Genomic DNA, 24,333 nt, shown 5'->3' with positions numbered 1-24,333 from the left:
CAAACTTCTGAATAGATTTCCACCAAACTTATCATAAAAGTAGACCTTCACTCAGAACTGGTGCTTTTGTTGGTTTGGAGTAAATCTGTTCAGTAGTTTTTGAGATACAAATGTTGAAAAAGTTGTTGTGTGGGCTTGAAAGGCTTACTACTTTTGTATACATGTTCCATTTTAAAAACATAAATCATGATTTCTGTCTCCTGTCAATCACATTTTGATTTTTTTACACATATGATACGCTGGAGAAGGGCTCTGAAAATGTTTTTACCCCCATCCTGAAAACAAGAATCAATTTGGATTTGCAATTTTTGAGCTGTGGAAAACATTTTTCCATATTCATAGGGGACCGCCCTCAGAGGTGTGGGAACCAGAGGATTGCTGAGGGGTATCCAGAGGTGTGGAAAACACAAGTCCTAGGCCAGAAAAAAAACGGCTATTTGTACATGAGAAAGCAATCGTAATCTCTCAAGTTGCGTCTTTGGTGCCAGATTCAACAGCCATTTTGTGAATGATTTGCAAATAAATTAGGATTTGTGAAAATGTGAACAGTAAACAGAAGTTCCACTGGCAAGGGGGAACACTTTGATTGCACACATGGTAGTGACCAAGAGGTGTGGAAACTGCAGGAGTGCTGCCAATTCTGGCTGGCGGCAAGACCCTGCACACAACCACGGCTTAATTCGAGTCTGTGGTTGCTGGTGGGGACCACCAGCACTTATTTTGGGGGACCTACACTTATTTTTCCACATCAGATATTTACCAAGCACAGGACAGAGAAAAACACACAGGTTGGAAAGAAGGAGGAAGAAAAAGAAACCAAATTTGTCAGAAAGGGAGAAAGCAAGAGCCTGCAAGGGTGAGCTAATGGAGCAAGGAGAGTCTGCTAGTGGACTAAAGAGGCATGAGCTGGATTTAAGACTAGAAGCTTTGATATTTGGCGCACAGACATTTAATTACATGGCTGTGGGCTCCTGTGCAGATTTGTGGGCACTGATGTTCTTTCCTTTACAAAGTAAGCACTGCACCCAACTCCTGTTGCACACGGCCAAAGGTCTGTCATGCTCATAACAACAGTTTGCCAATGGTACAAATGCACAGAAGTGAGCTATCATCAGAACAAAATGGTGGGTGGATAGTCATAACTAGAGAATTGTAGTGGTTTTCTATGTTTGAGCCAGACACAACTCATTTTTGAAATGTGTTGTTGTCAACTAATTTATAGTATATATGCAGATGTGGCGAGTTTATTATGTATTTATTACCATTATTAAATATCAATTAGGGGGGTGATTAGTGAGTATTAGGCGCTCCTACTCTTAAACCCGTTGAAATAAATTGTGGTGTAATACACGGTGCAAAAGACTGGGGTTACACCCTCTATATCCCCCAAAAACGATAACTAAACGTTATCCAAATTACACACTACGCATTTGCACACATGAACAATATTAATACAAAAAATATATATATTTTGTATAATAACATTAAGTAATTGAAATCTCATATTTAGCTTCAAAATATTAACAATCATTAGATTCAAACAAAACAATTTCATAGCACATCAACACACAGAGTTATGAACTTAATATCCTCCTGATGTTAAGGTTCCAAGTTGTATAGTCCATTTCTCAACATAACTAAAGTCCATTATGAATTCCACTCCAAAGTCCCAAAATATTATTCCATAAGTCCAGTATGATCCTTTCTACACTGGTTCATCCCAAAAGTTACCAATTCAATCCATCGTCGTCAACACGTGTTTCATCCGGGGAGTGCCCCTGGATTTCATCAGGACCTCCTATAATAACATTTCCATGATTAATGTTACAGTATATGACTACTAAGTAACATTCCTGATTACATACCGATGATAATGTGATATAGTGAACTATTTGACAGTGGGAACCATGTTTACCGAATAATATGTGTCCCCATTACTCGTGAAACAAATCCATATTAACAATCCAAAAGCAAAACAATAAATGCTGTGTAGTTATTAAATCTATGTGTATATACATGCAAATCCCAAGAACAAATCACCATGATCGTGGTGCATTTCTAAAAACCCAAATACACTCCCTTGTAGACCCAATTATATAATCAAATGTCTCAAATACACCATACCTTCAATTTTTAATCAAGTTGTTAATATGCTTATTAATGCTCCCTGTAATTCCAAAGTCTTTAGTATATCCAGCTGAAACACAGGTAAGTTGTCATATATATTAAATGCTAAATTCTCCCACTAGAACTTTTACAGATTATTATTGCTGTTACATCCACATGTATTTAACTCACCAAATTATCAATATCCTCAACTTGCATCCAAGTACGTATTAGTGACCTCTCTATTCCTGTGAAAATCATTCGAAAATATCACATTACAAAATCCTTCCTCTTTACTATAGTCCTCCACATGATATTGTGCCAGAGACTTTGCAGTTTCCCCAACATGATACTGTCTTACCAGCTAGTAAGACTCGACCCGAGCGAGTGCGCTCTCGTGTATTAAAACCGAGGCTCTGTGTCCTCGATCTATTTAAGTGTCCCTCTTTATAATAGAAAGAGAGAGCGGACTAAACAAACTTGCGTCTCTACTTCCGAAATAGTAGAGATCGAAAGCGGACTATATTATTCACCGTCGGGGGCTGCACGCTGATATCTATATTTATACTTCCTAGTTCTGATGAACAAATATCACTAAACTAAATCTGTGTCTTTAATAGATGCAATATATAGGAACCAATCTTGTCTGTCCCTCGTATATCATGATATTAAACTAGTGAGGGACACAATAAACGTGCCTTCTCAAATATGTGTTCCAAATTGTGCAATATACCCTAATTAGGTCTGTACTAGCAGGGCGACTCCTCCCTAACACTAAATGCATTTATTATAAGGTGATACCCTGACCTCTAAACCATAACACAATGTAACCTATAGAAAAAATATTTTTACACATAGATTGAATAACTACACAGCATTTATTGTTTTGCTTTTGGATTGTTAATATGGATTTGTTTCACGAGTAATGGTGACACATATTATTCGGTAAACGTGGTTCCCACTGTCAAATAGTTCACTATATCACATTATCATCGGTATGTAATCAGGAATGTTACTTAGTAGTCATATACTGTAACATTAATCATGGAAATGTTATTACAGGAGATCCTGATGAAATCCAGGGGCACTCCCCGGATGAAACACGTGTTGACGACAATGGATTGAATTGGTAACTTTTGGGACGAACCAGTGTAGAAAGGATCATACTGGATTTATGGAATAATATTTTGGGACTTTGGAGTGGAATTCATAATGGACTTTAGTTATGTTGAGAAATGGACTTTACAACTTGGAACCTTAACATCAGGAGGATATTAAGTTCATAACTCTGTGTGTTGATGTGCTATAAAAGTGTTTTGTTTGTATCTAATGATTGTTAATATTTTGAAGCTAAATATGAGATTTCAATTACTTAATGTTAGTATAAAAGATTTTTTTTTTTTTAATTAATATTGTTCACGTGTGCAAATGCGTAGTGTACCCTTATTAAATGTAGTACTACGTAGCCCTCTTTACTGCTCCAATGAAAGTGTATGGATGAGACCATGTCATTTACTCTAGCGATATAGAACAACGTTCAGTGTCCGCCTGCTCCTCTGTGAGGTGCTTCTTCCTCTTGAATGAGGTGGGCTGGTGTGTGGCGTCCAGAAAGGCACTCAGTTCAAGGAGAATAGGGCAGAGCCTAGAGTGTGGGCTGTATTTTTGTACATTTGGGGTTAATGTTTATCAAGTATGAGTGATCTTGGTCAGCTGAATGGTGATTTCCTTTCTTTTCAACTCAGAGTGTTCCATGTAAGCGGAGATTTCTGCCTCCACTGGTGCGAACTCAGCCTAAAGGCACATGACTGAAAACATGACTGTCACTTTATGGTCTTAATTTCATCCATACGTGTCTATGGCTCCTCATGTAAAATGGTGGGGCTTTTAATCTTAATCAAAATGGTGATATTTACATCCGGAAATGGAGACTACCTTCAGGGTGGAGATTTCTGCCCTGGTGTTGGCAGAAATTGAAGTGTGCGGTGAGTGTGGCACGTGAAATTCCCTTCTTGAATAAGGCCCAATACTTTTATTTTGCAGATGCATAAAAAACGAAAACCCCATTCTTTTGCAACATAGTGTGGCATAGTTACAAGTATATACGTAGGTTTTATGAAAACAGGGAAATCCTCATTCACCTTGCTGTTGGAACCTTGCATGTGCATTATTATACTGTTTGCCTAGACAAGCCTTGTTACATTCAAAGGCCATACATTAATGGGCTGTTTTCGTCAGGTGTTTTCTAACATTTTCATGTGACCATTTGTCCTCAAAGTCATCTAGCCAGGGTTTGCTTCTAATTTGTGCTCATCATTTCTGTGAGGATGCATCATTCTTATTAATGTCTCCTTTCATTACAATGTGTTCATTGTGGAGCCCCTCGCTGCCTTGTAATCTAGTTTCTGTCTTTTAACCATTGAAAATTCTCTGTAAATTCTACTGAGGAGCAAAGACGTTTTCCAAGCTGACGTTCACCTTCAACACTTAAGTGGTTACTGTGGTCAATTAAATACGGCTGCTTCTATTTACAGAAGTGCTTTTGTCTCATATGCAGTGGTATTACACTGAAATTAATTGTTTCCACATTAATACTGCACACTCTCAATGAAGGATCGTAATCGAATTATTTTAGAAGCTAAGGATCTGATTACCTAATGGCAATTTTCATTACTTTGAGTCTTTTCCAACTTGTCCTATTTCGGACTCTGAAAGGTTTACCTCTGTTCTGAGATTTTCAACCCACTGCTGAAAATAAAAAAGAGGGTTCCATATACCCAAAATGACATATAATTTGCAAATCTGTTGATATGAATTGATCGTTTTATTGGTAACCCTCAATGGACCTTCTTCTCCTTCTCCTGGAACTGATTACTGAAGCATTGTTTTCGATCCCTATTAATAATCACTTTGACGCTAATATGTACAATATTACTGTATTACATGAATGAATGAATGAATGAATGAATGCTTAGACCCTTCCCCCATCAAGCACAGACTGTAACTTGGCTACCGGTAAAACCAGGTTTAAGCCATCATAGCATATGTCAAGAATCTGAAGAACCAGCTGGGATTTTAAGTGACTATCTCAGAACAGGAAAGCCCTTTGTCACAGAGGTTAGTGAGAATATTAGGTTGCACTTGTTCTCAGATCTGCTGCGCTACGTAACACTTCCCTGCATACCTGGTGACGCCCAGCAGACTCAGCTGATGACTTATTGGCAGGAATATCTTTGGAGCACCCAAGGCTCCCAGGCATGTAGATGGCCATTTGCCTCTTCCTAGCGTTATACTGTCTATGTGACTGGATAGATTACTTGTGTGCGTTGTGGCAGACATGGCAATCAATTGCTGGGCTTGGTGATTGCTAACCTGTTGTTTGATGACAACAATTAGTAACATGATACTTAGCATGGTCGCTCAGTGACCTGCTGGTAAAAGGGGGTTAGTATAACAATCACATGTCACGGAGATTTCAATGTAAAACTTGAGTTTACCACATTATTCTGGCTGATTTGAATTTGTAAAGGTATTGTTCCATACAAATAGTCTGCGTTAGCTCTATCATGTCACTACAACAATATGCACAAAACCAAGTATTGTTAGGCCTTATTGACCTATACTCTATAAGGTGATTAGTACAGATAATTAGTAAGTCACTACAACCTATACAATGCTTTATCATATGTCAGGTAGAGATAGTGATGCAGTGTAAAGTGAAGTCCCCAGCTTTTCAAAATATCCTTTTCAGGATCCCTCAAGGACACTAAGTGGTGCCAAGATGATCACAAAATGTGACTGGCATGTCTCTGGTTTCAGAAACTGAAGAGAATTTCAGTTGCTGACATGGACTTCCAAATCACCCGAAAAGATTGTATTAAAGACCATTCAAAGAAGAGGCTGACAATTTAAGTGGTATCACTAAGCCAAAGGTATGCAGATATTACATCACTGAAAAAGCTTTTCCTGTCGTACAACTATACCGTAGATATAACAAAGTACTGGAAGTGAACACCTCACCCACTGCTCATCATGGCATGCTTCAACATCGGTGTCCTCTTGAAATCCAAGTAGGTAAGTACCACCTAGATGGAATCAACCTTAGTCGGGAGTTGAGAAATAATATAAGCTGGATATGGACTGGGATCCTGGTGAGTTAAAAATGCCTAGTGGTGTACCCAAAAGTTTTAATTTTATTAAGTGGTTACCACTGATAAAGTTAAAAATCAAAGTTCATGTTTGACACTAGTGGAGCAAAGTGTAAGGAGGCCCATTGATTTCAATGGGTGCATCCTTTTAACGCCTGCTTTGAGCAGGCATTATACATTACGCCAAAATGGCGCAACAAAATCTTGTAGATTTCATTGTGCCATTTCTGTGGGCCTCCTAACAGCGGAACACCCCCCTTGCACACATTATGCCTGGCACAGGCATAATGTGGAGCAAGGGGTCATAAATTGGTACAATGCATGCATTGCGCCACTTTGTAAATATGGCACTGCGATTTTTGTCTCAATGAGCCACATTAGAGTAAAAAAAAAAAAACGCTATTGTGGAGCACGGAGGTGCTAGGACCTTTCATATCCGGCCCTAAATGTAAATGTCTGGTTTATGTGACCAAATTCACTATCCCTCATCCATCACTGGGAAAGATGTCTGAAGAGCGAGCATTGGCCTTGCTGCATGAGGGAGGCGGTGTCTTTTTGCCCTGTGGCATTCCTCCTGCCCTTCACTGAAGAGAACTTTACTAAATAGGATCCTCTTATGTTGCTACAAAGGCTGTAAGTGCTGCTTCTTTATCTCCCTTGTTGAATTGAGATTATCTGTGAGAAGGCGCAGGGGCTGTGGCTTATGGCGCTCGGAGCACTAGGCACAGTCAGTTACTCCCCTCCCTATGTTTGCTGAATTCAGAGCTGAAAGAGGTGAGAATCTGTCTCCAGCCACAAGTTGTGCTGTTGTTGCCTTGTTGTTAGTGCTATTAATGCGATGGGAAAGACATTCCTGTCACTACTGGAACTCATTTTCTGACTGTCAGTCTAACAAAATCAACCCATGTTGCGGGTACACTACAGCCCCGAAAGTGACAGAGATTTCAGAGCCAGTCCCATGATTGTCTGCTTACCAGGATCACTTCACCAAGCCAAACACATACTGAAAATAAGTCGCACAAAAGAGAACATGCAATGTCCGTTAGCTAATTTATAAGGATAGGTTAAACACACGAAAGGATTAACACATTGCAACCACAAAGCAGTCAGACGCTCGTTTGTGGACCTTTATTTAATACCTTCAGAGAAAAACAATCACAAATTGATGCATTTTCACTCTAGGCACATCTCCGTTCATGGCAGTGCGTTCACTGTTAAAGAGTGAGAACTACATTGACAGTACATGCATTTGCCTCATTGCATAGGCATACCGTGCGGGTTCGGAACACATAATGCGGGAGGATTCTTTGGAAAGGACCAGCTTTAACATGGATTTGTACTTTCACTAACCCCAGGTGAGATGAGGTTATTTGACTTCCGTGAAAGTACCGGGTATTTCCACATCCGTTTATAACATAAAGCGTTTCGTGGTTGATGTTTCATCAAGCACAGTGAACCCGTGAGTAGAGAGTGAGACGCCGAAGTCCCAAACTGTGGGAACTGTAAGAGCTACAGCAGAAAGCAAGAGACAGAAAGTGCAGAAAGTGGAGTACTGAGAGTTCCAATATAATTTGCCGGTGGCTTGATATTACAGAACGTAGGGTGTGCATCTCACATTGCACCGAGGCAGTGTCTATCTTAGAAGAATGCTTCTTTTCGCAAGCACTCGGAGTAGTGAATAGACTTTTTGAGGATGCTTATGTACAACGTGGCCGAAATAGTGCTCTAGCATTTTAGGAAACATTTCAGAATCACTGGACAGACGTCTTGAAACCCATATCATACAAGCAAATGTATAATGAAGTGAGATTTCTAATAATGCTTTCTAGACTTTGCCTGGGACACCAGAGACTCTTGCATGTGTACCATTGGGTAAGCAATGCTACTTCCAGCATTATGAGAAACTCTTCCCTTCAGATGTAACGGCTTCTAACGACGGACGCTTGAAACGCGGTGGGAGGTTGTTTGAATAATTGCCGATTTCCTTCCATCGCTTGCCCCGAAACTGCTTCCTCCTCCAGCAGCGCCTCCGAAACTAGAGCCTGCTCCAAAGCTCTGAGCTTGCCCGCTTCCAAAACTGCTTCCGCCTCCAAAACTGCCACCTCCAAAGCCGCCTCCAAAACCGCTTCCGCCAAAACCGCTTCCGCCTCCAAAGCCGCTTCCGCCTCCAAAGCTCTGTCCTTGTCCGCCCCCGGAGCCTGAGGCTCCACTGACCATCGCTGCAAAAAGCAAAACAAAAAGTGACCATGAACGTTCTGAACTGGATCCCTTTCCTGCCATGTAAACAGCCCCAACCACACAGCGTTTCTTCATCTTTTTACTGAATGCTTAGATGTGCTTGGTCACTAGGTGCATGTCTGATGACACAAGGGAAAGGCGGTAACACAACTGATGTTTCTTTAACTTATAGTACTCCCAAAGTCTTACATCTGAGGCACATCATTGAGGATGTGTTCAAATCTCAAGACCAATTGAACTATTGATTTAACTGAAATTTGGACTGGAAAATGCACTATTTGATCTATTTGTGTTCAAACGTTTCTGTAGGGAAATCCCCTTGGAGGGCCACTTGATGAAGGTGGGCCTGCTTGCTGATGACTGCAGTGCACCTTTGACCACTGTCCATGCAGGTAGTGGATGGCTTGAGTGGGACAACCCATATTCATGCAAAGCTCCCTGCCACTGACGAGCATTTACATCAAATGTATGATTTGTTTCCGCTCAATTACTTGTTAGAGGGTGTTTTACACCATTTTGGCTTATTTTGTCACATAATATATACTTAATATTTTATTTGAACCAGTTGCACAAATCATCTCATACCCCAGCTATTAACTTCCCTCTCAGAAAGACACATGGGCACATTTTCAAGTCTGACTAGTTTCCTCTACAAGGACACATCACTCCTATACCTAAAAGGTGATTCCCTGAACAGAGATAAAGCAAACCTGCCTTCCTTGACCTCGGAGCAGCCTTGGGCTGTACCTTTACGGTCGCTTAGCAGTTTCACCATTGTCTAAATTCTAGAAGAAAGCATCAAGGGCAGAGCCCTGCCACAAAACAAAAGACAGACCTGAACCAGTTTGACTGCCCAGGCAGACCTGCATTCAACCCTTTCTGGAAATGGATGACATGCACTTTATCCTCGGCTGTCTGAGTTGTGTGGCGCTCAATCCACATCTTGGTGGCCAGCGCCCCCCCCCCGAGTTTAAATCTAAAAGCATGAATCCATTCAGAGACATCCCATTAAGAATCTGGGCTTTCTCTCTTCAAGCAAACATTGCCTTCACCCTTTTGGTAACTGTCTAGTCTCATTTTAAGTTGTGACAAGGCTTAGTGGCCAGCATTATCATATTTGAATGCATCACACATTTTAATTGGTTCTGATTTCCCAACTTATATGCAGTGCTTGAAATGGAAAAACAGAAGTACTGATACCCTATACCAGAGTATCTTCTTGCTTCTGAGGACTGCAAGTACTCTCCAATTAAAAGTATTTCACATTTGTTGAAAAATGCAGGCAGTCTCCCTCTCTAAATAAAGAAATTCAGGTGCTCATTACTTGACAGTGCCAACGTATTTAAAGCACTGCTTATAAGCATAATAACTGACTCTTAATAGCCAGTTCCATGAATTCCCTTTGGCATGCCATGCTGATGTGTACTCCAAGGCTGAGACCAAAGTTTTCTAGTTCTGGTCCCATCGTAGGGACACACATCAACAGGGCAGACCTAGTGATTCATAGTATATCTGATAGATTTATATACTTTTCTCTGATAACTTTGTTCCATTGACAGGAGAGGGTCTTTTATGGCTTTAATTAACCGATTAAAGATAATTTTGACTGACTGGCTGAAGAGGGTAAACACAGTTCTAGAAAAATGACCGAGGCTGAAAGCTTTCGGAGGACAGCTGCTAAGTCACAGTCTTTCTTCCATCAGTTCACCCTATTTCAAAGAGTCATATGCTGTTGCAAACTATATTATCTTAGTATGTAAGGACCATCTTCATGGACTGCGGCTATCTCCCAGTCCATTAAGATGCTAGGGCCTTTGGGCAATGTATTTGTCTTCATTTTTTACTGTATGTGACTGAATAGTATATTTTACTGAGTGCTATTTTTATGCCCTATACTACCTGAGTTCCAGACTCTCATCACTCCAAGGACTCATTACGAGATGACTTGTCACTTGTTGAGGAGATAACTTGGCCAGAGTTACCAACACTTGCTCCATTTCCACTCCTGTTACCTGCCATCACCAGTTATTGATCCCAGCACGGTGAACACATGCAGATCCTGGGATTACTAGGCTCCTTCCCACATGTGGTTCTCTGTCTCCAATTCTTTTATTGCACACTTTTTTCACTTACTTTCAGCAAGAGCATTGGGTTATACTAGGTGCATTCCCTCACGCCTTCGAACAAGAGTCACAGAATAAGCTTGCTCGGCCACACTACCCTTTGGAGGGTCAAGACCCAAATAAGAATGTCTGGTTCCCAAACTGCAGCGCAGTAATGTACAAGTACCTAGGACGCTAGTGGCAATGACGTTTACTCTACTCACAAGAGAACAGGCTAATATGAACTAACAACCCAAGGATCGGAGAAAAAGCAGAGAGAGGCTTTTAGTGGTCTCCACTAATATTTTTTTGGAAAGCATATCGAGACCCCGATTGTATTCAATAAAAGTCAAGTCGTGTTTTTGACATAGTTCAAGGAATTCTCACGAGTAGCGATGGTGTTTGTAATACATGATGCAATCTTCCACAATACCAAATATTATTGAACAACCAGAATATTTTGGTTACTTACTCATGGTGACTTGACTTTGAATTGCACCATCCATTCTGTAATGAAAAAGAAGAAATGTGTGATATAAGCGAGAAGAACAAATTAACATATATCCTGGTGCATACTCCACATCATTTTAAACATGTACACCAATGAAGTTGTAATTTGCTGGAAGCATGCAGAATTTATAATATAAATAGTAGAACTACCATCATAAAGTTGCTATATCCTTATCGATAAAAGGCTTTGTAAGATCATGATTGAGAAATGACTAAGACTAATTATTTGTGCAGAATGTGTCAAAAACTGCACCATAAATTAAAATGCCAGAACAAGCTTTATGTGGCTCTAATATTCCTCCACTCTGTGATTTTAGGTTTCAGATGTCACTGTAAGATCATTTGCATGAAGAATCATATTGGTTTGTGTATTTCATCTATGCCCCTATCGAATAACGTACCTATAAAGAACCGTATCAGAAATCTTTAAACCTATGTGAGGGACTTACTAGGTGGAACAGCCCTCTTACCATCAGGACATAGAGGATAACATTGTTAGAGGATGTAATGTGGGATAGGTCAAGCTTAATGCTACATAATGCTACAAAGGGACACATAAATTGAAACTGGTTGTCAGCAGTGGCGTAGCAACGGTGCCGTGGGCCCTAATGCAAGTTAGGAAATTGGGCTCCTGTAAGCGCAGGTTGAGTTGTAAAAGACAGCCACATTTAGGACTTGAGCCCACTGCACCTCCTACACTGTCGGTAGGTCCCATGGCTCTCGTTGCCACTGTGTATGCTCGATGGCATTCCTTTGAAGAATAAACTAGTTGGTATTGATATTTGCTATGTCTTTATGGTAGCGCCTTCTCTAAAAACGGTTGTTGGGTGCATTAAATTCCTTGGATGGTACCAAGATTGTGAGGCTGCTTGATGGTTTGAGACTTTTTATCCGAATAACATTACAACTGGGTTGTAATGTTTCCAGAGATCCTAGTTTGCCTGTGTCTGTCTGGGAAAATGTCCGCGAGTGACAGGCTGTACACAAACTCTGTTACTCGTGCCTGCGGTAGTATGCCTGACCATGCCACTATATCTTACTCCTTGACTGCCTCTGTCAGTCTCTGAACATGTCTGTGAGCCACGGCATCCACAAAGGTTGGATTACTTGTGTTTTTGCAGTAATACGCCTGGGCGTGCCAGGCCACTTAACGTCCCGGATTTCCTATGTTGTGACGTGTCTGAAAGTTGTTGCTGCTTAGGGAGGTGTTGTTGTTTTTTTTAATTATTATTATTATTATTAGTAGTAGTAGTAGTAGTAGTAGTAATATGCCTGGGTTGTATGCCTACTCAACTAGATGGATGGTACTGTTCTTGTGTCTTAATGTTTTGTTTGTGAGTAACAAGCGTCTTGAAGCAGTGAATTCTCTGTGCTTGGCTGATAATGCATGACATCTGTAGCCTGGCTTAGATTTGCCCTAAATACTGACTGGGAATAAAACCAAAATCCTCAGAAGCTTAGAGACTCATACTGTATCAAATAAATATAATTCTTAATAACAACGTGTGAGTGGAGGGAGACATCCATTTTAGGCAGATGGCATTCCAATAAAAGCATCAATCCAGCATTGATGCCCTACTTTGCCCACTCAAATGCCCTGGTTCTGATAAAGCCAATAGGTACATATATACTAGTAAAGTACTATCCATGCAGAAAGATGCAGAACATGGGATGTGCATTCTCCATTCCACAGTTACTCCTAACACATTGATAAAAACAATCTACGTGAATGTGGAATAAGCAAAATGAACATGTACCATGTGTAGCACTCTCAAAGCTTCAATTCAGACATGAGCTAGGCAACAAGTGCTAGTTATGCCAGAATTATTCCTGGGAAATAAATGTATATCTCTGAACAGCACCCTGCATGCAGCGTTTCCTTCATTGTGGTGTTATATTTTTGAGTATCAGGCTGACTGCAGCCCTGAGTCCCCATCACGGTGTCATCTCCAGTAGCTGCAGAATGCTGGGATGGGAATACTGGATCCTTGGATCTAAAGGGTAACACATCTGGGGTGCCAGGCTACCTGCTACCTTGGACTTGCATCTCATTACGTACCACACTTGAGACTGGTAAGTTAGTTGTGTCTCTATGGAAGATATATCATACATTTTAAAAGCACATCCGGGTAATGCCTTGCTTGAACATTCCTGGCTTTGCTTTATGATTTGACTGATCATTGTGTGCTCACATCTCATCCCGAAGAACAACTGCTGAAAATGAACTCTTTGACTATCAGCAACTTTCCTGGGCCCCACAAGTACAGAATTCTCTCATACACTGTATGTAACACCCACCTGCCCTCCTCTCCTTCCAGCAGGGTCCTGTAGGTGGCGATCTCAATGTCCAGAGCCAGTTTAACATTCATCAGCTCCTGGTACTCTCGCAGCTGGCGCGCCATGTCCTCCTTGGCCTTCTGCAAGGCGGCTTCCAGCTCACTGAGCTTCATTCTTGCATCATTCAAAGCAAGCTCGCCCCTCTCCTCAGCCTCGGCAATGGCAGTCTGGAGATTGGCGCACTGTGTATGGAAGTCAAATGGGGCAGTTAGCTTCAATGTTGCCATTACAAGGTATATTTGGATTCATGTGATGAATTTTGTATGAAGAGAATGGACGCACCTGTTTTTTCACATTTTCAATCTCAGCCTTCAGTCTCTGGATCATGCGGTTCAGTTCAGAGATCTCGTTCTTGGTGGACTTGAGGTTGCCTCCTTGTGCGTCAGCATTCAACTTCATCTCATCAAACTAACAGACAGGAAAAAAGAAGCGATAAATAAAAATGCTTCCTGCAGAAGTATGAACGAGGGTTATCGGAGTTTATGTTTCTGATACCATAAAATAATTGATGCTAACTACAATGAATATTTGATATTGAGTTATAGGAAATACAATAAAGGAAGCTTGGGTCAACACAATTGGAAAAAAGACTATTGGACTAGTTGAAGTGATAAAGGTGATCTTGCAAACTATTCCCAATCCGTAACAATAGAGAAGTGGGATTTTCAAGACACTCGGGAGTGTGCTGAAAAACACTTTGTAATGCCATGGTAGATGTGTGGTTGCTCAATCTTTAGCCGAAATATGGAACAGTGTATTTAATTTTATATTCCTTTGTTCAAGAATCAAATTTTGATAAAAGTCTAAGTCACATTTTTCCCAGATGCTAACAGGCACAGATAAGGTTCGATTTCCTACAGTAATACCATAGACATCATCTAGTGGCTGTTAGAGGTCACAGTTGTGACTCCAGACTTGCTCCATGCAACCTCTGGTGCTCCATTGCAATCTTTAGCCTCAAAGCTGGCAAAACCAGTCCTAACAGTAGGAGGTAAACGTGTTCTGAGGAGCACTGTTTCTTTCTACAACTCCTACTGGGAAATTACACTTTTAGTTAAAAAGAAGTAAATTCAGAAGTGCAATATGTACTCTTTAGAATACAACATCAATCTCAACACATTAATCAGCTTACCCATTTTTAAGCGTATTTCCACATTCTGTTGTTGTGAATAATGCTAGTGCGATAGCTACATACGAGTGATCTTAGATCATAACGTAATAACAATGACAAGGAGTGAATCAAGCCAATAGCATAGTTTATATGCAAAGGACTTTATGCACTGAAAAAAGAGCATCTTTTTAGCAGATCATACTTTTAGTGCTAGAAAATATATACCAAAGCTTTACTTTGCGTGACTTTACCACCGGACAAAGCTGTAGTAAATCTGGGCCTTAGTCTGTGTCACATCTGTGACCACAAACAGACAGTGTGGATCTGAAAATCATCCACATAACTGATTACCTCTCAAGCCCCACATATCTTGGGTGCCCTCTGTCATCATATCTAACACAAACAGAACTTTTGGTACTTGTGACCCCTCCCTGCACTAGTCAAGGCCTTTTTAAAAACAGGAATGGAAAGAATGTAACTGAGTTCCAACTGTCCTTTCTGAGGTACTTCTTCTACAATTCTCACCTTTTGTTGGAAAGCTCGTTCAGCGTCCTCTTTGCTCCTTCTTGCAATGTCCTCATACTGAGCTTTGACTTCAGCAATGATGCTGTTCAGATCCAGGGCACGATTGTTGTCCATTGAGAGAATGACTGCAGTGTCAGCAACGTCTCCTTGCACCTGAGCGAGTTCCTGCAAAATAACACCAGAGTTCTGAGTTATATATATATGAGTTATATATCTCCTCTTTTAATTCCTAACCTTCCTTTTGAGTAAAGTTGGAATCCTAGAAATTAGGTCAGTGTATTGAAACTGTGTCTCCAGTTAGAAAACATAACCAAACAGAACAAGAGTCTAGAATGTGCCCAGGGAGACATTCAACAGTGGTACAATTATTTTCATGGATTTGCTATATTAGGGTGTTGCCTATGTAAGGTGGACTCGAAAATATGGATAACCATGGGCATCTCAGTACAAGTGTGTTTGCATGAAGAAAACCTGCTGGAGTTATCACACCAAAATTGAAAATTTCCATAATCGGTTAAATGAACAAAACAAAAAAAACAATATTGCAAAAAAGGATGTGGAAGTTCACTTGCATCATATCAAAAGGTGAGAGATCCTGATTTGTGTATGATTCCCTCGACTGTACTGTATCATCTTAAGGAAGGATTGTGACCCACTCATCTGAAAGGAAGTCTACTTACTCAATTGTTGCATGCAATGGGCATTACTGCATCTTTGGGCCCCAGGGCCATAATGGCCTCTGCTGAGGTAAAAGACCATTGGTGCTATATTGCTTACCACTATGTCAATGAAGGGGAGGGATCTTTATACTATTGTAGAGCACCTAAGCGGACCAAGAAGTACTTCAATGAAAACAAACATCGCTCCAATATTATGTGAACAGCTTTTTTTCTATTTAATTTTTGTGTTGAAAAAATTCTGAACGTTTGGATGTTGACATAATAGGTGACAAATTGACACTATAGGTATAACTGTCTTTTTGGGGAAAAAACTGACTTTGTGTTTAAGTTGAGCCTGATTGTTATTGACATAGGGATTTACCAAACAATACTTTTGGGGGCATTTGCACTTCTGGCAGTATATGAATAAATAAACAAATATCAGCTATGCAAAATATGGTGACTGCACCCGCAGTTGATAAAATATATTTACCACTGAGTGGAATATTTGGAATTTGGAACATTGCCACATTACGAAACGCTAAATGGTGCCATGGCATGGAAAAAAAATTGGCCCATGGGTAATGAAAATTATAATTACCGCATCATACAGACTCCTAAGGAAGTTGATCTCATCTGTCAATGCATCAACCCTGGCTTCAAGCTCCACCTTATTCATGTAAGCGGCATCCACATCCTGAAAATTGACCCAGAAATTAAGATCCAGTTACATTTCGGTCAGTGTTGAAGATAACAAGTTAACATTTTACTGAAAGGTATTACAATTAGTAATATTGACAATGACATAATGTAAGAAAACTTCCCACCACCATAGTTAGTGGTCCTATTCCAAATGCTGCAGTCACTAACAAAAGTAAAGTTATTTTTTCTATCGTTTAAAAAAAGTGTCTTACCTTTTTAAGCACAACAAAGTCATTTTCTGCAGCTGTGCGCCTATTGATTTCTTCTTCATACCTGTTTTTAGAGAAGTGAAGTGACATATTTTAGGCCACATTTATCCCCTGTCACTAGTTTACATTTTAAAGTGTGACTTGAAGCTGTTTTGCTTGCAGAGATAGAATGCCTTTTCTTAAGCACCGGGTACAAACTTAACTGCCTAACACAATTTCTCTTCAGCTTCTGCTTTGTCTGCAATCATGTGCAGGCCCAGTTGATCCCCAAATAAATGTAAAAAAACTTCCCCACAGTACTACCCTTTCTAAAGTTGCAAATCTCTAGATAACTTCTGTAAGGAAAATTATAGTTTTGGAGTTCGCCAATAGCATGGCACTGACCAAATATATTTTGCAATGTATTTCATTCCTACTAGTTTCTAATCTAAATTAAACAAAAAAACTTCTAGATGGCATTATCATGCGATAATTGCCTGCCAATCAAGTCGTGTGTCAAGAGTTGGAGGCCAGAGCTCAAATCAAGGGAGAAGTACAATTACACCAATAGTAATAATAATGTATACAAGAACATTCATTAATATAATATGAGCATGTGTGCTTGGAGCAGCACTGGTTTAGACAACTGCTATTGCTACTGAACGTACAATTAGGTATTGCTGTGGGGCATTATAATGAGTCATGGAAAGCAGGTCTTTGTAACTTCTTGAGACCTTGTTTTGAGCATACTGACTGATCCATCTATTGACCTTCCATTCTAATATCAATGTCTCATCAATGTGCCTAGTGCTATTTCTCAACAGATCACCAGAATCAGCCATCACTTGACACTGGTACTACTGCTCTTAAGTCATCAAAACGTAATATATCATATTGGAGTTCCAAGCACAGAGACACTGGACTAGAGAAGTAAAGAAATGCTACAACTAGTTTATCTCCACTAGATCAAGACTACCAGAATAGCACTTTCTCCCTAATTTCATCCCCTCCATTCACTCACAGAAGGTTGTGTGCCTTCTCAGTATGCCTTCAGACATTAGTATACAGATCCAGGCACACACCTTCATTACACCCAGGTTAACCTTTAATTACTATTCCACCAAATGTGCTTTTTTTCACTTGATATGGCCTTCATCAATGTCTCAGAAAAGTCACTACATCCACTAAATACACCGTCGTACCAATCCTTTGCACCAATCTCTCATAGAAACCTCTTCATTCCACAAAAATTCCCCATCTACAAACTTCATAAATAAGGTACCTCAAATTCCAAATTGCTCATCTTCATCCTTTGCAAAGAGGGCACAGTGATGTGTAAATATGTCTACCAATCTTTGCACAGAAGGCACTGCTCTCCCCAAATATCCATTTAGCTATAATTGAGTAGAAAGCACTATTTGCAAACTTTGTTGAGAACACAGTTCTTTTTTTAGATACGCTCTCATACACACCTTCGGTAGAAGGGACACCAGTCCTAAATATATTCTGCAAATGTCTATTTCAACAGATGGCATGCTCTACATTTCTGCCAATATGCCTTTCACCATCCTGTCAAACAGGTCATCAAACTTAGGGCCTTATTTAGAGTTTGATGGAAGGGTTACTTCGTCACATATGTGGCTGATATCCCATCTGCCTTATTGCAAGCGACACAGGCTATAATGCACATGTAATGTTGCAGATGGAATATCAGCCAAGTTTTTGACACAGTATCCCATTTTCCAAACTCTAAATGAAGTCCCTTTACCAATATTTCAACTTCCACATATTTTACAAAGGCATCACATCCTCCACTGTGTCAAATTCACTATTTACCATTCAAACTCTCTAAAAAGAAATCACACATCTTTACTCTTCTAAACACTATCATTAAATACTATCTCCCAGATTACTCTTCTCCACGAAACCTTGAGCACACTTTTTTCCATTGTTTGAATTAAGGAATGGCACCCTTGTACTCTACTAAAACACCTTACTACCAAATCTCCCTTCCCTCAAATACACACAAAACAAATCATAGCTGACTATAAACAACAGCACGCATCCACTCCGCCCATCACTGATCCTTCAAAAAAGGAACACATCATCTTATCAGTCCACCCAGAATACTCCTTCCCTTGTATGCAGCCAGCATGTTCAACTTCACCCAAAACATAATTTCTTCACAAAAGTAGATAGGTGCCTTCATCTAATCTGAAATACCATTTTCTCACAGAACGGTTCATGCTCTTCTCCTCCAACAGGCACACCCTTTTACAAATCTATGTCCAAAAGCACAGCTCAAAGCCATGACACTTTATCCAACACACCACTTCCTCGTGGAATGTTTCGGTCCTCAACAAACATCTCTCATAGAAAGGACCATGCCCCTGTATGTCATCCAACATACCTCTCTCACACAGAAACCTATGCCCTAACAATCTCCGAGAAGGCTCCAGACCATAACACTCTCCTCACACACCACTTCCTCACAGAATTCACTGTTCTGTACACTGTTCTCTCACAGAAGACACTACACCCCTCTAAATCACTCAACAAATTCATCTCTCACAGAATCACTGCATCCGTCCATTTTATCACCATACCAATCTCTCACCTCATGAATGTTTACCCCACAGAAGGCACCACATATTACACATCTTACCAATAGAGTTATCACTCACAAATGGCGTCACATTTCCCTAGCTCCCCACAACACACCCTCTTTCTCAAAAGTCCTCCTGTTTCTCACTGCATACCCAGCACACTTTTCTTTCACACAAGATGCTACATCCCTCTACCACACCCTTCTCACTACTCAGAAGTAACCTTGCCAAACTCTCCCAACCAGCAGCCTTCACTCACAGAAAGGAACCATAAGGCATCAGCTGCATCACACACCCTTCAACTGAGAAGCCATCATGTCTCACCATGTCCAGCACTCCTTTCTCTCACAGAAGGAACCACAAGCTCATAATCCATCGAATAAACGTATATAGCAATACGCACCAGGCTTGCCAACTGTTAAATATATGCCTTGCTCATAAGAGGCCCTGAGTTCCCCCATTCCGCCCAGCACACCCTTCAACCAATATTTTGTAGATTATGCAAAACTTCACTGAACACCTTAATGCCAACTTCCCTCTGATAAGAAAAACTTCTCTCCAGCCTCAGCACTCCTCTGTATGACAGAAGGCATCATGTCCCTCCACTTTATCAAAACTACTACTTTTTTTTGCAATTCTCAAGAGTGGAGCCGTGGTACTCACTTCATAAGAACCATAATAAGCTAATAAGTCAAAGTGCACCCCTAGCACAGCCCCAGTACCTCCAGCTGTGCTTTCAAGGAAACAACGTGCCCCATCTCACGCACAACGCAAACGCATGACGTGCATTCATCTTTGATTGTATTCTTGTTTTCTCGTTCCCCGCAGGATTCACACCCTTCTACCCTGCCGTGTTCTCTCGTTCATGTACCTGGATCTCCAATAAAAGCTGGAGGCCTGGGGCGCTCAGTGCTGCACCCGCCCTCACGGCTCCCTTCTGCGTTATAGCGCCAACAGCGTCCTGCGTCACCACTGAAGAGGATGGAGCCGCTACATTCTGTACTCGCGTACATACACGATAAGCATGGCATGTGAAAAGAAAGCCCCGTGTACTGTGGCCCCATTGTCATCTTATTCACATGGGACGGGTGAAATAATGGAAATTTGAATTCGTGGGTGCTCGAAAATTAGAAACTGCTTAGAATGTGAAATGACGAGACATTTTCAATGCGGGGCCCTCTGCGTGTGTCTGGGTAGCCTGCCTCCAATGCGCGGCACACTTACTTGTTCTTGAAGTCTTCCACCATGCCCTGCATGTTTCTCAGCTCCCCATCCAGGCGACCCTTGTCACCGATCAGTGCCTCCAGCTGCCGCCTCAGGTTGCCGATATAAGCCTCGAAGAGGGGCTCGATGCTGCTCTTGCGGGATCCGCTCGTCGCTCCTCCCTGTTCCTGCAGGAGGCTCCATTTGGTCTCCAGCACCTTGTTCTGTTGCTCCAAGAATCGAACCTGCGACCCAACGCACACGTTTGAAAATGATCACATGCGTTTTTTATATAGACGGAGCATCAACAACAACCAAAATATATGTGCTGGCTTAGACAGCTATGGGTTCAAGGATTGGCAGCAGACAAAACAGTACCTGACATGATAGAAGCAGAAAAAAAGGAATGACTCGAAATATTACTAAACTAAAACCATACAACGAATGCAAACAATACCAAATGAAGTTATGTAAAACAGTAATAGTTTATCAGATATGGGTTAAAAGGAAGCCTTACCTTGTCAATGAAAGATGCAAATTTGTTGTTGAGAGTCTTGATTTGTTCCCGCTCCTGTACTTTTTGTTCTGAAATACTGGGGTCAATGGTAAAATCCAGAGGAACCAAGAGGTTTGGGTCGACGTGAACGGGTTCGATTCTTGCTGGTGCGCCACCAGAAAACCCTGCTCCCCCACCAAACCCTGCTCCACCACCAAACCCTGATCCACCACCAAACCCTGCTCCACCACCCGATCGGCCACCAAATCCACCAAAGCCTCCAGCCCCACCAGAGCCCCCACCGAATCCACCATACCCGGCTCCACTGCCGAATCCACCACCCCCTGACATAGCAGCAAAGCTCCCCCCACCCATGCTAGACCCCGAGCTTGCTCTGGTGCCTCCACCAAAGGAAATGCTTCTGGTGCCTCCTAGATGGACGCTCATGCTGCTGTTCATCCCCCGCGCACCACCACCAGCTCCAGAAGAGCGAGCAACTCGACTGCTCGAGCCAGAGAAGCCCTGACCACCAAAAGATCGCGCACTGAAGCCTTGTAAACTCATTCTGGAGCTGCAGTGCTAATGGACTGAAACGGAGAAAAGGGAAAAAGCAAGAAACAGAGGGAAGCGTGAAGGAGAGCGAGTGAACCCCCTCTGGTCAGGGAGCCTGGGCTGGCCCCTTTTATCTTCTAAGTGGACTGGGTTTGGCCTCCTGCATTAAGAGCTCAGCTTTCACTTGTGGGCTTGGTATGGCCTGCAGCAACCTGTCACCTTTCACTGCTTTAGCACACCTATCAAAATATGAATTCCTTTTTCTCTTTTTTTTAAAATTTTCTGTGGGTTTGATTTACAGTACGTGTGTTTTACATGTATCACTTTAGCGCAAATGAAATAACGTCTGCTTCACGTTTCAGATGTTTTATTTCATCCCTTCTATTGACAATGTGGATCACACATCACCCTTGCAAATGACATGCAATTATTTTCCTTTAACTTTTAGACACTTTTTGGAGTGGGATCGGAGGCGCCATTAGTTAAATGAATGTAAAGCTGGAACAGTTTGCTTCGTAAATTAATGAGTTCTGCCAGTTTTGTATTTTCTATATTTTCACTATTGTAATTTGATGTAATCAAACGTTCTTGTAAACTGGGGAAACATTTCACATTGTTCGAGCATTCTGATGCAGCCTCACGCAATGCTTTCTGGTTCCAGGGTGGCCTCATTCATTATCAATCTCCCCCTGCATTGTTGCAGTTACTGGGTGACTCATGAAAAGCTGATTTGTTTCGGGGCAGCTTCCTTTCAGTGCTGTGCAGTTGCAGTGGCGCCTCTTCCAGTGCTGTGTCACTTGCTCCACCGTCGTTCTCGTCAAGCAGTGTCAATGTAAAGCCTCATCCTCGCGCAGGTGCACTGAGGGCATGTCCGTTCTAGTGCAGAAACACGGAGGCAGCCTCATTCCAGGGCCGACGCCTTCTAGCGCTGTTTCACTGCAGTGCTGTCTCGCTTCAGAATGTTGTGCGTCACTGCACCAGTATTGGGGAAGAAGGATAACACACCGGCTTGTTGTTGTGTGAAAAAGGCCGCTTTATTGGAAACAGGTGCACTCACATTTTTATACCCTAGGCCTTACGCCTCACAAAACTAAAGACCTCACTATACAAAAACTTCCTGTAACCTCTCACCCCCACCCCTACCCATCCCACCCCTTCCCCCCCCATTTTAACCGCATGTCCTGTAAACCTTTTACTGTAAACCCCCTTTGTCATCAACAAAACGTCCACGTTCCTATTCTTAAAGTCGAACTATCTGTCCTTATTTGTCCTGTTCTTCACTCCCTTTTTCCCGCGAGATGTTGTCAGCCCTGTCTCCCTTCTCTGTTGTCACATTCCTGATCCGTCCCAACCCGCGCTGCACCTGTTCCTCAGCGACAAAACAACTACAATTAACCCCTTTTTTGTGCACCTGTCTCCAACCAAAAACCAGCCTCCAACCAAAACTATGTTCTAAACTGCTCTAAAAAAGCCCCAAAAGAAAAAGCCCCCGGAAAAAACTACCGACCACAAAAAATATATATGGGGAGGGCGGGAGGGGAGCAAAAATCCTTGCTACCATCCGCTTTCGTCGCCACCAACAAAATGGTGGCGACCTTACAAGATGGCAGGTATAAATACCTGCTTCCAAATAGCCCAAAAGGCGCCCAACGGCGCCCGTGGGCTAATCCACTTCCCCAAACCTCCCGGGAGGGATACAGCCTCCCTTGGTGATCCCCCCCGGGACCTCCTTGGGGAAGAAGGATAACACACCGGCTTGTTGTTGTGTGAAAAAGGCCGCTTTATTGGAAACAGGTGCACTCACATTTTTATACCCTAGGCCTTACGCCTCACAAAACTAAAGACCTCACTATACAAAAACTTCCTGTAACCTCTCACCCCCACCCCTACCCATCCCACCCCTTCCCCCCCCATTTTAACCGCATGTCCTGTAAACCTTTTACTGTAAACCCCCTTTGTCATCAACGAAACGTCCACGTTCCTATTCTTAAAGTCGAACTATCTGTCCTTATTTGTCCTGTTCTTCACTCCCTTTTTCCCTCGAGATGTTGTCAGCCCTGTCTCCCTTCTCTGTTGTCACATTCCTGATCTGTCCCAACCCCCCGCCACCAGAAAAAGGCACTCCCCGCCTTTTTCTGCCCCCCCCGACTAAGACTCCCTGAAAAGCAACCTCAAACTGTCTTTTAATTGCAACAGGTATAGCTCCATGCCGATAAACGACAGGTGCACTCCGTCATCACGAAAACATTCTTTGTCCTCAAATCTCAAATCAACGTGCTCAACACACGAGATGCCCTGAGATGCACAAAACAGTTTCAATTCTTTATTTATTTTTCTCCTTGCCTTTTCAATCGCTGCCGGCTTCCTGGCCCCTCTCCAAAATCTACGTGGCACAAAAGCCGTCCACGCTATATGGCAACCATGCCAACACCTTCGTATCTGCAATAAGTCGGCCTTCATGTCCTTAATTAAGTCCAACCCCGTCCGCCTCACTAGATCATTTTCCCCTACATGCAACAATAAAACATCGGGACAAAACCCTTGACCTTTCATCTCCTTCAACGTCCCTAATAACTGGCCCCACTGCATGCCCCCCTTTCCCTGCCACCTGACTCTATATCTGTCCCTGTCAAAACCCAAATTGTCACCCAAAACCGTCGCCCGAACTTGGCGCTGTGCCCACTTTACGAAAGAATGTCCCACGACCCATATCTGGAGAAACTGCACCGCAGGACCCGGGACAGAACCTGTGGCAAAACAAAAATAGACCTGTTACTGCTCGCCGCCTACACCCGGCCCGCTTGTCGCACGTAGCGCTTGTAAGCATCCGATTGCCAACGCCCCAAAGCCATT

The 24,333-nt window shown here is 42.0% G+C and overlaps 1 protein-coding gene across 1 annotated transcript; it reads right to left on the bottom strand.

Moving 5' to 3' along the window:
- Positions 1-7,364: 7,364 nt before the first annotated feature.
- On the bottom strand, positions 7,365-21,603 carry LOC138292212 (keratin, type II cytoskeletal 7-like). The gene is made up of 9 exons (XM_069230657.1): positions 20,950-21,603; positions 20,454-20,677; positions 16,648-16,708; positions 16,335-16,430; positions 15,075-15,239; positions 13,721-13,846; positions 13,400-13,620; positions 11,064-11,098; positions 7,365-8,470 (listed from the first exon to the last, which is right to left on the bottom strand). Exons 1-9 carry the CDS (start codon positions 21,490-21,492, stop codon positions 8,181-8,183), a joined length of 1,761 nt encoding a protein of 586 aa, XP_069086758.1. The 5' UTR covers positions 21,493-21,603; the 3' UTR covers positions 7,365-8,180.
- Positions 21,604-24,333: the final 2,730 nt, after the last annotated feature.

The sequence above is a fragment of the Pleurodeles waltl genome, chromosome 4_2 (genome assembly GCF_031143425.1).
Source record: "Pleurodeles waltl isolate 20211129_DDA chromosome 4_2, aPleWal1.hap1.20221129, whole genome shotgun sequence".
NCBI classification, from domain to species: Eukaryota; Metazoa; Chordata; class Amphibia; order Caudata; family Salamandridae; genus Pleurodeles; species Pleurodeles waltl.
Note: the sequence above shows the minus strand (reverse complement) of the source record. Positions and strands in the feature narration are given on the sequence as shown.